This window comes from Crocodylus porosus, unplaced genomic scaffold (assembly GCF_001723895.1).
Source record: "Crocodylus porosus isolate Cpor-Errol unplaced genomic scaffold, CroPor_comp1, whole genome shotgun sequence".
NCBI lineage: Eukaryota > Metazoa > Chordata > Crocodylia > Crocodylidae > Crocodylus > Crocodylus porosus.
In genome coordinates, this window is record NW_017728948.1 from 22,971,677 (window position 1) to 22,984,400 (window position 12,724).

Here is a 12,724-nt window from a genome sequence, read left to right on the forward strand (position 1 = left end):
CCCCTGCCCCCAACTATGCCCTTGTTCTGGTGGCACCCAGCCCCCTGCCGGGGCCCAGGCCTGCTGCTTGCACTGGCTTCATGCAGATATGGTGCTGGAGTTATCTGCAGTGGGGTCAGGACTTCACCCAGGACACCAGCTGCCAAAGTGGGAGCCACCTTCAGTGGAAGGGCTCTGTTTACTGGGGAGGGAGGGCGGAAAAGGTTTTGGTTGATGTGAGGGGGAATAAAAACATGTCCTTCTGAGATGTATCTGCAGTAAGCATGGTGCTTGCAGTGGGAAGGTCCATGGGCAGTGCTGTAGTCAGTCTAGAGTGGGGACTGCTGGGGAAGGTGGTTGGCCAGTGCTTCCCACACCTGCCCCTGCTCGTGCCCTGACCCTGGCCACTGCTGGTGAGTGTGTGGCTCTCCGGGGGCCTTGTCAGGGATGGACTGCCACTGCCATCCCAGGTGTTGCTGCCACTGCCAGTCATCCTCTGCGCACTGCACTATGTCTTCCCAGGTCTCATGGAAGAGCTCTCCTCTGGACCTCAGGTCATCCTGAAGGCATCTAGTCACTGCTAATTGTCCCAGGTGTGCTGGACAATGTGTTGTCACCAGTTCTGGCTGGCCTGGCAGGCTCAGAGGCAGAAGGGCTGGAGGCCCAGGAAGGCGATGGTGGCTCTGGTGGTGGCATCATGGGGCCCATCATTGGTGTCCCTGTTAGGGTCCAGCCAGACTAATGGAGTCAAGGCAGCAGGTGTGCATTGGCAGCCCTAGGACAGCACGTGGTGGGCGGGCAGGCAGTCGCTGCACATGGGGGAGCTGGGAGGGGTGAGATGGCCATGGGCTGGCTGGTGGTCAGTGCAGTGAGCCACCAGGGCCAGCATGGCAGCCAACAGGAGCCTGGGGCAATGATTGTCACTGTGAGGGGCAGAGGCAGGAGCAACCATGGCACAGAGAGGCAGAGGCATTGCCGTGTGCTGTCCCTGAGCTGGGTACACTGCTCCTGGCCAGGGAAGTGGCCGGCCAGAGAGCAGCAAGTGGGGCTGCTGGCTGCTAGCAGCAGTGGTCGGAGCCTGGAGCTCTCCTTGGTGGTGACAGGGGCCCACTGCAGGGCCCTGGGAAGAAGGAGCAGATTGGCAGGAAATTTGCTCCTGCTTCCCTGTCCATGTAGATTCCTGCGCAGCACTGTTTATTCATGAGTAATTTACTTGCGAGTAAACTGATGCTGCAGCAAACACACATGTAGATAAACCTGCTGAGATCCACTAGTCACTCAAAGCCCAGCATCACCAACTCCAAATATTAGAAAGGCATTAGCCAGGTATCAGAACATTATTATTGCTTTAAAATCATGATTTTTTTTTTTAATCCACTAGATTAAGTTTTTTTCATATTCCTGTTTTTTTTTAGCCTCTGGTTTACACACATGCACGTTCTTGTTCAAAAGAGTCTAAACCCTATTAATTGGATTCTTCACCACCAAGCAATCTGATAATTCAAATGAATGTAGCTAGACAAAAGCATTATCAAGGTTGGAAGATGGAAAAGGAGTGAAACCATCTACCAGTGGGATTCAGGATGATTTATTAGATTTATTAGAAGAGTTTTTTTAATACAGAAAAAGCTGTTCTCGAGTCTTAAAGCCAATTTCTAGTAATTCTCATCACTCAAGTGATGAGAACCTTGTGCATGACAGAAAGAAGGTTCTCATAACTTATTACAGAATTTGAGGTATGCTGCTGGGAATCCCAGAGATACATATATAGGGTAGCTAATAGGGCTGTGTGAAATTTCGCCAGCTGTTTCAATTCAACACTGTTTCGACACATTTTGAGCTGGGGTGATGGGGTGGGAGGGTCCCCCATGCACTCTGTGACGGATCTGGAAGTGGATTGAAAGTACTTCTGGTCCACTTTCTGGTCTGCCACCGAGCACAAGGGGGGCTCCCCCACATTTCTGTGGGATGCTCTATCTGCCCCACCATCGCAGTGTTCAAGAGCCATGCCTGGTACCTTGAGGTACGTAGAAAAAACATTTAAAGCTGTGTCAATGGCCAAAGCACTGATTCTCCAAATCAACATGGAATCTTCAGATTCAGATACAGCCAAATCGAATTGGGACAGTAATTCAAACCAACTCAAATCCCCCATTTGGCTGAATCCAAATCCGAATCAAATACAGCCTGTTTTGCACACCCCTAATATTTATGTTGCAGTCTTCTCAAAACAGGGACTTTACACAGCCAGTTAAGAGGTGGGGAAAGAAAAAGTAAAAGCGAAAAAATGAAATCTAGTAAAATTTGGCAAATACTACTTGGGGTTCAAATTCACAACATGCCAGTAACAGAATCCACAACACGAAAGTCCTCCATCTTACAAGAGTGTAAAGTAAGGGCGGCTGAGGTGGGCCCTAAATATGTGCTAACCATTCTTTTTTTCCTGGAGGAAAGTCTTCTGCCACATCCTTCATTCTTATTCAATGCTGATTGACTCTCGTTCTTCTTCCTCACTGATCACCAGATAGCTAGTAGATAAAAAACTAGGTAAGTCAGTGTGTGGGAAGATCTGGTTGGGGGGGGATACTGAACGTGGGGTGAGCAGAGAGACACCCCATGATTTTAAGGCACCATGTGGTCTGTGTATCCTTGACTTTTACAGCCTGGGTGGGGCATGTGGCATTGCCAGAATCATGGGGCATCAGCTGAAAGCCCCTAGACAATTCAAAATTCTGGAGGTGACCTGAGCAGCTGAGCAGCTGAAGTGGAAGCAGGGGCCCAAAGCCTCTGAAGTGAGAGTGAGAACCAAACACCAGACACTGCACCTTCATGTGCCTACCACTGCTTCCATCCATCCAGTCATCCTTCCAGCATTCCCCCCACTCCTTTACAGCCAGATCCACAGACCTGAACAGGTACTGCCATGGACCATGGATGAACAGGCACTGCCATGGACCATGGATGAGCAGTTTACCCTCAACAGCCAGCATGGGGATGTAGGTGGAAGTTTGGGGAAATAAAGGATCCCATCGCCATCTGGGCTGAGAAGGACATCCAGTGCTAGCTCCAGAAAGGGCACCAAATCAGAAATGCATTCAAGCATATCACTCAGGAGATGCAGGCAAGAGATCACAACAGAGATTTGGAGCAGTGTCTTACCAAACCACATTGATGAGGACACATTATTATCACGTGCTTGACATTAGAAAGTGGTCTCTGGGCTGGCAGCAAAGCATGCTATTTTACAAGGACCTGTCTCATTTCCTCACCAAAAACAGGGCAGCTGTCCTCCCTACCATGCCCATTGAACAAGGGGTGTTCTGGAGGAGTTGCTTGCAGGGACCCAAGCAGAGGAAGAGGAGGTGGAGGGTTGCCCTGTGACACTGTTCCCCATACAGGGGCTGTGACTATTCTGGACCAAGTCCTATCATATGTCTTTGCACACCTGCCAGAGATGTGGGGTGAGTATCTGCCCCACCCCTTCCCAGTACCAGCACAGAAATTGCTGTGCTGGCACGACCTGCAGGATTTGCAGCCAGTTCTCACAACACTTGTAATGAGTCAGGCCACACACAAGGATACTATGCAACCCTGAATGGTAAGGTTTGCACCAGCTCCATGCAACCCTGATAGGGACTAAAGTCCTGGGGGAAACACAGAGCCCCTGATGGGTGGGGGGGGGAGAAGAAAAGGGTAGCAGGGGGAGCCAAGGCTGCCACAGGCCACCCCCTGTGGCCACAGCCTCCCTTAGGCCATTATGGCCAAAAAGCCCACAAAGGGGTTGGGGCCAGAGTGGGGGCAGGAATGCTGGGGCATAAGGGAAGGATGAATTGCCCACTTTCCCCCCACTCCCTCCCTCCCTGCTGAAGCCTGGAGCCCAGCCAAGGCACCAAGTCACCCCTGCACCACTGCTCTGGGGTGGTTAAAGGAGTATGGCCCATTCAATTGGATCATAAATCTGCATAATTGACATGTCCTTGCCACTTCTCTCAGAGCCATGATGTGCTCCATGGGAGACTGGAGCCTAAACACAGACATTCTGAGCACTCCCCACAAAGCACTCATGGAAAGGCATTTATAGAGTGTATTGAGCTTATCAGGCAAATGGATAAACAGCAGGTTTGGCAGACAGCAGCCCCAGGTCAAGGACTGGAGATACCATGTATCTATGTCTGACAACCACTGCAGGAATGAGAAAAAAAATCCCCCCTTGCAGGCATGGTTGATGAACTCAGACTGGTGGAGCGGTGGAGCATCCCACGGGAGAGTGTATGTGGGGGGTGTTGTAACCAGCTGGGATTGGGTGGGGGGTGGGTTGCAGCTGCCCAGGCACTCTGGCCGGTAGTGGGGAGGCTGCAACCCCCTCACCACAGCTGGCCAGCTGCAAGTCCCCTAACCCAGTTCCCATAAGATGCTCCACCACCCCACTGGTCTGAGTTCACCAGCAGCACCTGACCCCTTGTCAAAAAACTCCCAGACCTCCCTCCTTCTCTTCCTCCATGCCTCCCTCCCACTCTTGGAAAGTGACAAATGTGATGGAAGGATTCCCACACGGGGATCATTACCTCAGCGGCTTGGCTCTCACTGCCAGGGTGACTCCTGGGTTGCTGAACAGACTGGCAAGCAGCCCAACAGTACTTTTTCCCCTTCCCTCCCCTCCCCTCTGATCCTATCCATGGGTGAATTCCAATGGGTTCTTGCTGATTCTGATTCTCGTGGCACTGGCACTTGCTGTATTGACCAACCAGAGCAATCCCCAACCTATTTCCCAGTCTGTCCAGCCCTGTTAGCACAGGCACTGATCCCGGTGCTGCCAGACTAGCCATGGACCCACAAAGGATCCCCCTGCCCCTTCCTCTGCTTGAAGGTCAGGTGCCTGCCCCCCACCGCTCTTGCCCTGCTGCACCCCTGTCACCCAGACAGCTTCCCCCAATACCAGTAGGCACCTGCCCCACCTCACACACCCATCCTCTCCACACACACACATACACACACAGAGCTCCCTGGTGTGGTAATAAATTTAACTGGACTCTTAACTTGACTAAGAAAACAGACAGAGACCAGAGGTGCTGATGCTGCTTATTTCAGTTAAATGTTCTAAGATAAGGAATCCTGCATGCCTTGTTTTGTCTTGATATATTACTCTGTGTATGGATGTTAAGTTTATTTTTCTCTCTGAGAAACCAGAAACTGATAACTATTTCTATAAGTACAATGTTTCACTCTTCTTTAAGTAAACTGCCTGTATGTCTGTGTGTGTGTTAGACCAGTGATTTCCTGTCCAAGGTCGTATTTTTTCTCTCTCTGCTTTAAGAATAAATACACTTGTAAACTTATAGAGTTTGAGAAATCCTTTGAAACAGATGAGTGGGTGATTCCCCTTGCTGTCTGGAATTCTCTCTGTGATCACAGTATAGTCCTAAATAAAGAAAAGCTGGCTCTGTCAGTTCTGATTCAACCACAATGTGGAGTTTAATTTCTTCCACACTGGACAGTCCCCAAACTCTGGACCTCTAACCGCTGGACCCCACAGTCTTACTTGTATCCAGCTGCTGGGACTGCTCCCACCACCCTCCCTGGCTGCATGCCAGCCACGTGCACCCACTGCCTCCAATCACCCTACTCCTGCTCCCACCAGTGGACAGGATCAAAATCCCAGACATTTTTTCATATTTAAAAAAAATGTCTAGATGGAGATTAGATGGTCCAAAAAAGGGACATGTCCAGGAAAACCTGGATGTATGGAAAGCCTAGTTAAATACCTGCTGAGCAAAGCCCCCCCAAGTGGTTCTGGCCAGACCTGAAGGGGTGAAGAAGCACTCAAAGTGGGCCAGAAAGGGCAGCCTACCAGCTCACCAGGCCAGATGGTTGCTAGGGTAGCTTCTGGCAGCAGAGACTGGTGACCCCAGCTCATTCACTCTCCACCACGAGGCCTGGGAGTGGTGTAGCCTTGACAGGAATTGATAACTTGTGGGCTTGGACCAGCTGCCTGATACGAGTCCAGGGCATCAGGGAGGCCTGTGAGTCTGTGGTCCTTGAAGACACAGCCTTGGAAGCCAAGGGGCCAGAGGTTCTGTATGGGAGGGCCAGCGGTCTTCAGTGTTCCCTGCAGCCCTCCATGGATGCTTCCTGGCCCACAGCTCTCTCAGACAGTCATTGGGTCCAAGATCACACAGCTATCCAGCTCTTACATGGAAAAGTCCCTGGTCTTGATTCCAGACCTGTGAAAGTGGGATGTCAGGTCAAAAGCCCCTGGCCCCATTCCCCTCTCCAAGGTTTCATGTTTGTTGAGTTCAGGCCCTGCAGTGTTCTACCTGACCTCAACCCCCCGTCAAGTTTCTGATGCCCTGTTATCAACCCCTCTCCTGCCCAAACCCACTGCTGCCAAAGGTTTGCTGTTTTGTGTGAATTAGGAGGAGGGACCAGGCTGAGACACAGACAATGTTCAACAGGCTTTCTTTATTAAACACAGAGAAAATCTGGCAACCACAACATTTTAAACTAAGGCACACATCTTCCTCATGCCACATTCTCCTGCACCCCAGTGTGTGCCCCTGGGAGTGGGGATTGGGGAAGGAGAGGAGAAGGGGAATGGTGCCCAGGCAGCCTGGGCTGTGATATGGGGCCAGAGGGGTCCAGGAAAGGTGACCCAGGCCTGGTGCCAGGGTGTGGGCACTGAAAGCCCTCCAGCCCTATTCATCCATGGAGGGCTCCTGGTTTATGTGGGTGAGAAGGTAGTCAGCCAGGGCTGCATGGATCCGGATAGTCAGCTACTGTGTTGGGCCAGAGCCAACAACATGGTCAGAAGGATCACTCTCTCCCCCATCCCTGCACTGCGTTGTGTGTGCTTGTGGTTCCAGGCCTGGTCCCTAGCTGAAGTGCTCTTTCTGGAAGTTCAGCTGCCCCCTATAGGTCTTCATGAGCCATGGCAGGAGGGGATAGACCAGGCTCCCAATGAGGATTCAGTGACATCACTTATGATGAAATCGGGGACTCCAGAAGCATAGTACCCGCTCTCTATCACCCGAGGGAACAGGGAGTTGTGCATGAGGTGGGCACTGTCCTCGTTGGCTGCTTGAAAGTCAGTGGCTCAGTCATGACCTGGATGCCTGGGTTCTGTGTGTGTGGGGGGGAAGGGGTGCACACACACAGAACCCAGACATCATGTACACTCACACACACGCACACAGAACCCAAATATCTGGGGGAAAATGCAGACAGATCCCAGGTGTCTGGGACACACACACACACACACACACACACACACACACACACACACACACACACACACACACCCCCCCCAGAGCCCAGGCCTCCAGGACACACATGCAGGAAGTGCACTGGGTGGGCATGCACAGGATGGCTGCCTGATGGCTCATGGCCACGACGAGCCACCGCTGCATCTGGTCCGGGCAGGGGCTGTGACATCCCCACCAGCCAACCAGGGGTGGCTTGGCCATTTGGCTCTCCTTGGAAGTCCTCAGCAACCCAGGGAGGCCACAGAACACACTGGGAGGTGCGTGAGAGGCCCCCTATCTGCTGCACTTGGGTCATGCAGGCAGGCCCCAGCCCCCCACCCCCTAAGGACTAATGTGTTCTTATTTCTCCCAACCTAAATGGGGGCACTTAGAGTAAAGTTCAAAAGCTAGAGCACTTCCATCATGGGCTTCTTGAATGCCTGTACTTAACCTAAATGTTTAGTTTAGTTTAATCTAGTTTCAGCCAACACAATCACTCAAATGAGGTCTAAGTAATCTAAAAGGAAAAAAACAACCCCTCAACCATAAATTTTGTGCATGCTGAATTCAGTAATAGCTGACTTTATGAATCTTAATAATAAGGAGAAGGTCAAGAATGGAGGAAATTGGCTTAGTACTTTTGAGACCAGGGTTAAAAAAGTTCAGGCTTATTCTATAGGATTTTCTGTTACACTTCTTTGCTCTGCTCACACTAACTCTTAAGGCAGACAAGGTTCCTTGGGTAAATTTGATAACTTTTATTAGACCAACCCAAACAGTTGGAAAAATTCTTAGCAACTCTTAACACACTCAGCCTGCCCATAGTTAGCAGCCTGCTATTAGATGGAAGCTGACTATGCCTTTAAATACTTTAAATACTGGGAAGAAAAATAGCTTCATTTAAGCTTCTAAAGCTTCAAGAAGTCTAGCAAACTTCATTATGAGGAAGATGACTAGGTCTAGGCTATATGACCTAATGGCATATAGGAAACATCTAAGGTGCAAGAATTCCTGTTTCTTATTCCTCTTAATAGCTGGTTGATTAATCCTGCCAAAGTGATCATTTGTGATTGTGAAGGGCCATGATTATATCTTCATTTGAGACAGTTTGTGCTCTAAGGAGTGCTGGCATGAAGTAATATTCTGAGGATTTGAAGCAAGGGGATGCTTGGCCACCTTGGTCAGCTTAAGAGTTTCTGAACCTTTCAGTATCTGGGCTACCTGGGTCAGCCTCTTCTGCTATAACACACCGGCCACTATCAGTATCCATTGAAATAATAGCACCAGTAGAGTTGTCAGAGGAACCTCTATTGAAATAAGTTAATTTTGTACTGAAATTAACCTTGATAGGAGACAAGGAAAGATGAGGGCAACCACATTCAAAAGCTGTCCATCTGAGATTTGATATGCTTATTGTCACATTATTTCTTATTGCCTTTGACAACTCTAATTCACCTAAGACTTAAATATAAGGCATTTCTATTTCTTGCTTATTTGCTGATACTAATATCTTAGGAATATTAACACCTACATGCCTGCAACTTGTTACTAAATATATGCCTACATACTTAAAAACTTGCATGTTATTCAGCTGTGTTGAATTCATTATTCAGAGGGTCAAATTCCAGGGTTTTGTAGCATTATTTGTTAAGCAACTGTAACTTATGGGTGCCTATCCATGTGCAGTGAGGTTGTTTCAACGTGGTTCAGTTAATCAAGTCTGCTGGAGCGTAGCAGTTACCGTGCTCCAGCAGACTTCAGCATCATGTGTATCAGTATCCCTGCACTGAAAATGGTGGTGTGGGTGCTTTAACTAAATCTTATTCTACAAGCTTTAGATAAAATGCCCCTGCTGCCATTTTTCACAGCAGGGATGCTGATACATGTGACACTCCGAGCACTTTAATTAGAGTAGCTCTTAGTCTTTGCAGTAGGAAAAAGATATAAATATTGATATAGTAATGTTTAAATACAAGCAAACAGACAAAGGATTTTCATTGAAGACAGTGCTGTTAATACCCATATTAGAGGGGCATAGTTGGTATATCTGAGATATAGCAACTGTATAATTAAGAGTTGTTCGACAGACCTGGGGACAGGTACTTGATGCCTGAAAACTTGTCTAACAGCTCTCCCAACTATACAGTTGGTTCAATAAAAGACATAAAAAATACTTGCCTCTTGAACACTCCTTAGACCATCATGGCTACAACAATACTCCAACCCTACTAAGCATATTAGAAAACTTAGTTTGTTACCTTACCATCTTAAATTTCACTGTAATATAAGCTAGCTCTATAGATTTTTTGTAGAGACTTGGGATTAAGTTTCCGAAGTTGGCTGTCTAAATCTAGGAACCTAATTCCAGATCCAGGCGCTTATTTAAAAATTGCTTGATTGTTCCTTATAGATCCTGAGAACTTCCAACAGCTATGGAAGTGGGACTATAGGTATATACTACTCCTCAAAAATCATACCTTTTTTATTTATGGAGATTTAGGGATCTGACTTCAGACACCCATGCTTATGCAAATTACTTTTTCAAGTGATATTTCATCCTCCTCCTTTTTACTGAATTATGCATTTCTGTAAATGTTTACTTTCTGATAGGGTCTACCATGTGGCTAAAGGTGATTTCCTCTGAAGTTTATCAAGACAATTCACAAGTCAGATAGACTGCTACAGAAAGAGACACCAAATTTGGGATACAAACCCAGTGTCACACAGTACTGATCAGAGTCACCTGAACAGCTCATGAGGCCATGGAAATCTTTGGAACAAAACACTGAGTAGCAACTTACCATGTTCATCCAGCAGTATGTTGTCAGGTTTGATATCCCTGTAAAATAAGAAATGGAAATGCATTATATATGTATGAAATGGATGCTTCCAAATTCTGAAGTGTCTTTTGCCTGCATAATAAAGTGGTGAAATTATACATTCAAAGGAAAGCAGCATGCAAAAGTAAATAATCTTTTTACTAGCTTGTTAGGGCACATCCAGACAAGCACAGATGTTCAGTATGCAATGCTACAGACCCATCTGCGTGTGTGCCACACATGCTGCACATGCAGGCACTCCCTGCTAGTTTGCAGCGCGGGGGGGGGGAGGGGGGTTGGCAATTGGGAGATCCCGGTCTCAAAAAACCCTCCGCGCTTTAAAACAGCAGGGTGGTGCATGTCACTGGAAATCAGAGCCTGGTTGGCTGGAGCCATGCTCCGGCTGCTGGCCAGGCTCTGTGCTGCTGGATTGCCATAGCTGCAGCCCCAGAGGCCCTTAGGATCCCAGGGAAGGCTGCTGGGGCCAGCCCAGATGCTGGATCCCACCTGGGGTAACATGTCGCAAGCCAGAGCACACATGCATGGGTGTTTCCCCGGCACAAGCAGCAATGGCACATATTTTACTGCTGCTGTTTGTCCCCAGGGAACCACACATTTCTGCTCATGGGGATGCACCCATAAACATGCATGCTGAAGTACATTTGAGGTGTTTTTGTTTTCACATGGTTACCACTCCAAAAAAAACTATTTTACAACATTAAGTCTAGGCTGGGAATGAAGAGTAGAGAGAGAAGGATTGCATCTCTTTACTGTGGGTAGTCCATATATGCTAGATGCGATCAAGGCAGATATAAGTTAGAAGTATTAACATAACATATAGGTGACCACTCTTCCATTTCTTATGGACATCACATACCCCTCCCCTCATGGTCATTTATGTTTCAAAAGTTCACAGAGTTTTGTGAATCACCCTATGCTACCTTGAATGCTAACTCCCCTCAAAATCGTAACTTGCCACTACAATCACAAACCTTTCCACGTGGTTGGCTATGCCAGGGGAGCAGACAGATGAAGTGCGTGAGGAAGCCTGGAATAAGAGGACCAGGATCCTACTTGTAGACTTGAATGGTAAGAGGTATCAGCATATAAACAGATCCCTCAAACTGCAGTTCTTCCTGTCACATGGAAACGATTTCACTAAGGATAATCTTCATATCCTATTGCCTAGGCAGAGATACTGGACCTTCCCTCTAAATGAGCAGCTGCCTTGAATTGAATTAAGATTTGTTTGAAAGAACAGAATCATAGAACAGGAGGGCCAGAAGAGATCTCTTGCGGTCATCTTGTCCAAGCCCCTGGCTCAAGACAGGATCATCCCTGTCTCAACCATCGCAGTCTGTCTAATCTGCTCTTAAAAACTTCTAAGCATAGAAATTCCACAACTTTCCTAAGTAGCCTTTTCCAGTGCTTAACCACCCGCATAGCGAGAAAGTTCTTCCTAATATCTATCCTCAAATTAAGAACATTGCTTCTTGCCCTGCCCCCCTGTGGCCATAAAGAATAGTCTATCTCCATCCTCCATTCAATTAACCTTCAGGCATTTGAAGACTGATATCAAACCCCTCCTCAGTTTTTCCCTTCTCTAGACTAAATAATCCTACTTCTTTCACCCTTTCTTCCTAAGTGATGCTTACCATATTTCTAATAATTTTTGTTGCTCTCCACTGGGTTCTTTCTAATTTGTATAGAACTTTCTTGAAGTGTGGGGCCCAAAACTGGACACAGTACTCCGTGTGTGGCCTCACCAGTGGCAAATATAGTGGTAAGACCACTTCCCTTGATTGGTAAGGCATTCTTCTAGCCCAATATCCTATTTTCACAATAAGAGTACACTGCTGTCTCATATTCAGCTTATGGTCGGTCCACTGTGACTTCTATGTACCTTCTGGCAGTACTGCAGCCTAGCAAGTTTTTATTTGTAGAACTTTGCACTTTTCTATCTTGAATTTTATCTGATTGATTGATTTTGGACCATTTTTTCAGTTTATCCAGGTCATTCTGGATCCTAACCCTGCACTCCAGAATATCTGCAACTCCACCCAACTTGGTGTCCATTCAATCCCTTCTTCCAAATCAGGGCTGTACAACTGCTAGTGCACAGGCTTCATGAAGCCTGCAAGGGATTAAACTGGGGCTTCCAGGCTCTGTTCCAGGCTCAGTTCCCCCAACTGTTCTGGCCGCAACTGCAGGTGGAACCTCCTTCCCCCCTCTGGCTGCTGATTCCTGCCTCTGCCACAGGGGTCAGGGCAGTGCAACATGCTCTGCGGGGAGCTGAGAGTGAGTCCAGGGCAATGCATGAGGGGGCAGCAATTTGGGCTGCGTGGTGCAGTGATGGGGGGTGCCTGCTTCAACATTTGGGGGTTGGGGTGTGGTGCAGTGAAGGGACAGGGAGACCATCCATGTGGCAAGCAGCCCAGTTACCTGCTCCTTACTTAGTACAGCTCCCAGGACTTGTGGTCCCAGGCAGCTTAAAAGCTGGACGGACCTGCTTCTAATCCTCAATGAAGGTATTAAAAAAATGCTGCATCCAGGGTAGTTCCCCTTGAGAACTCCACTTGATACCTTCTCCAAATTAGACATGGAAACAATGATGCCTACTTGACGATCCAGCCAGTTCTGTATCTACTTTATGGTACTTTCATTCTGAAGTGCTTATATACTGGTGGG

General features: G+C 47.9%; 1 protein-coding gene across 4 annotated transcripts in view; it reads right to left on the reverse strand.

Moving 5' to 3' along the window:
- The window catches only part of STK32B (serine/threonine kinase 32B), a 315,985-nt gene that overhangs the window by 101,465 nt on the left and 201,796 nt on the right, over window positions 1–12,724 (reverse strand). For all 4 annotated transcript variants that reach the window (XM_019553397.1, XM_019553399.1, XM_019553398.1 and 1 more), the window contains exon 5: window positions 10,019–10,056. In XM_019553397.1, the coding sequence (XP_019408942.1) occupies window positions 10,019–10,056 (38 nt within the window). The remainder of the gene's footprint in view (window positions 1–10,018; window positions 10,057–12,724) is intronic.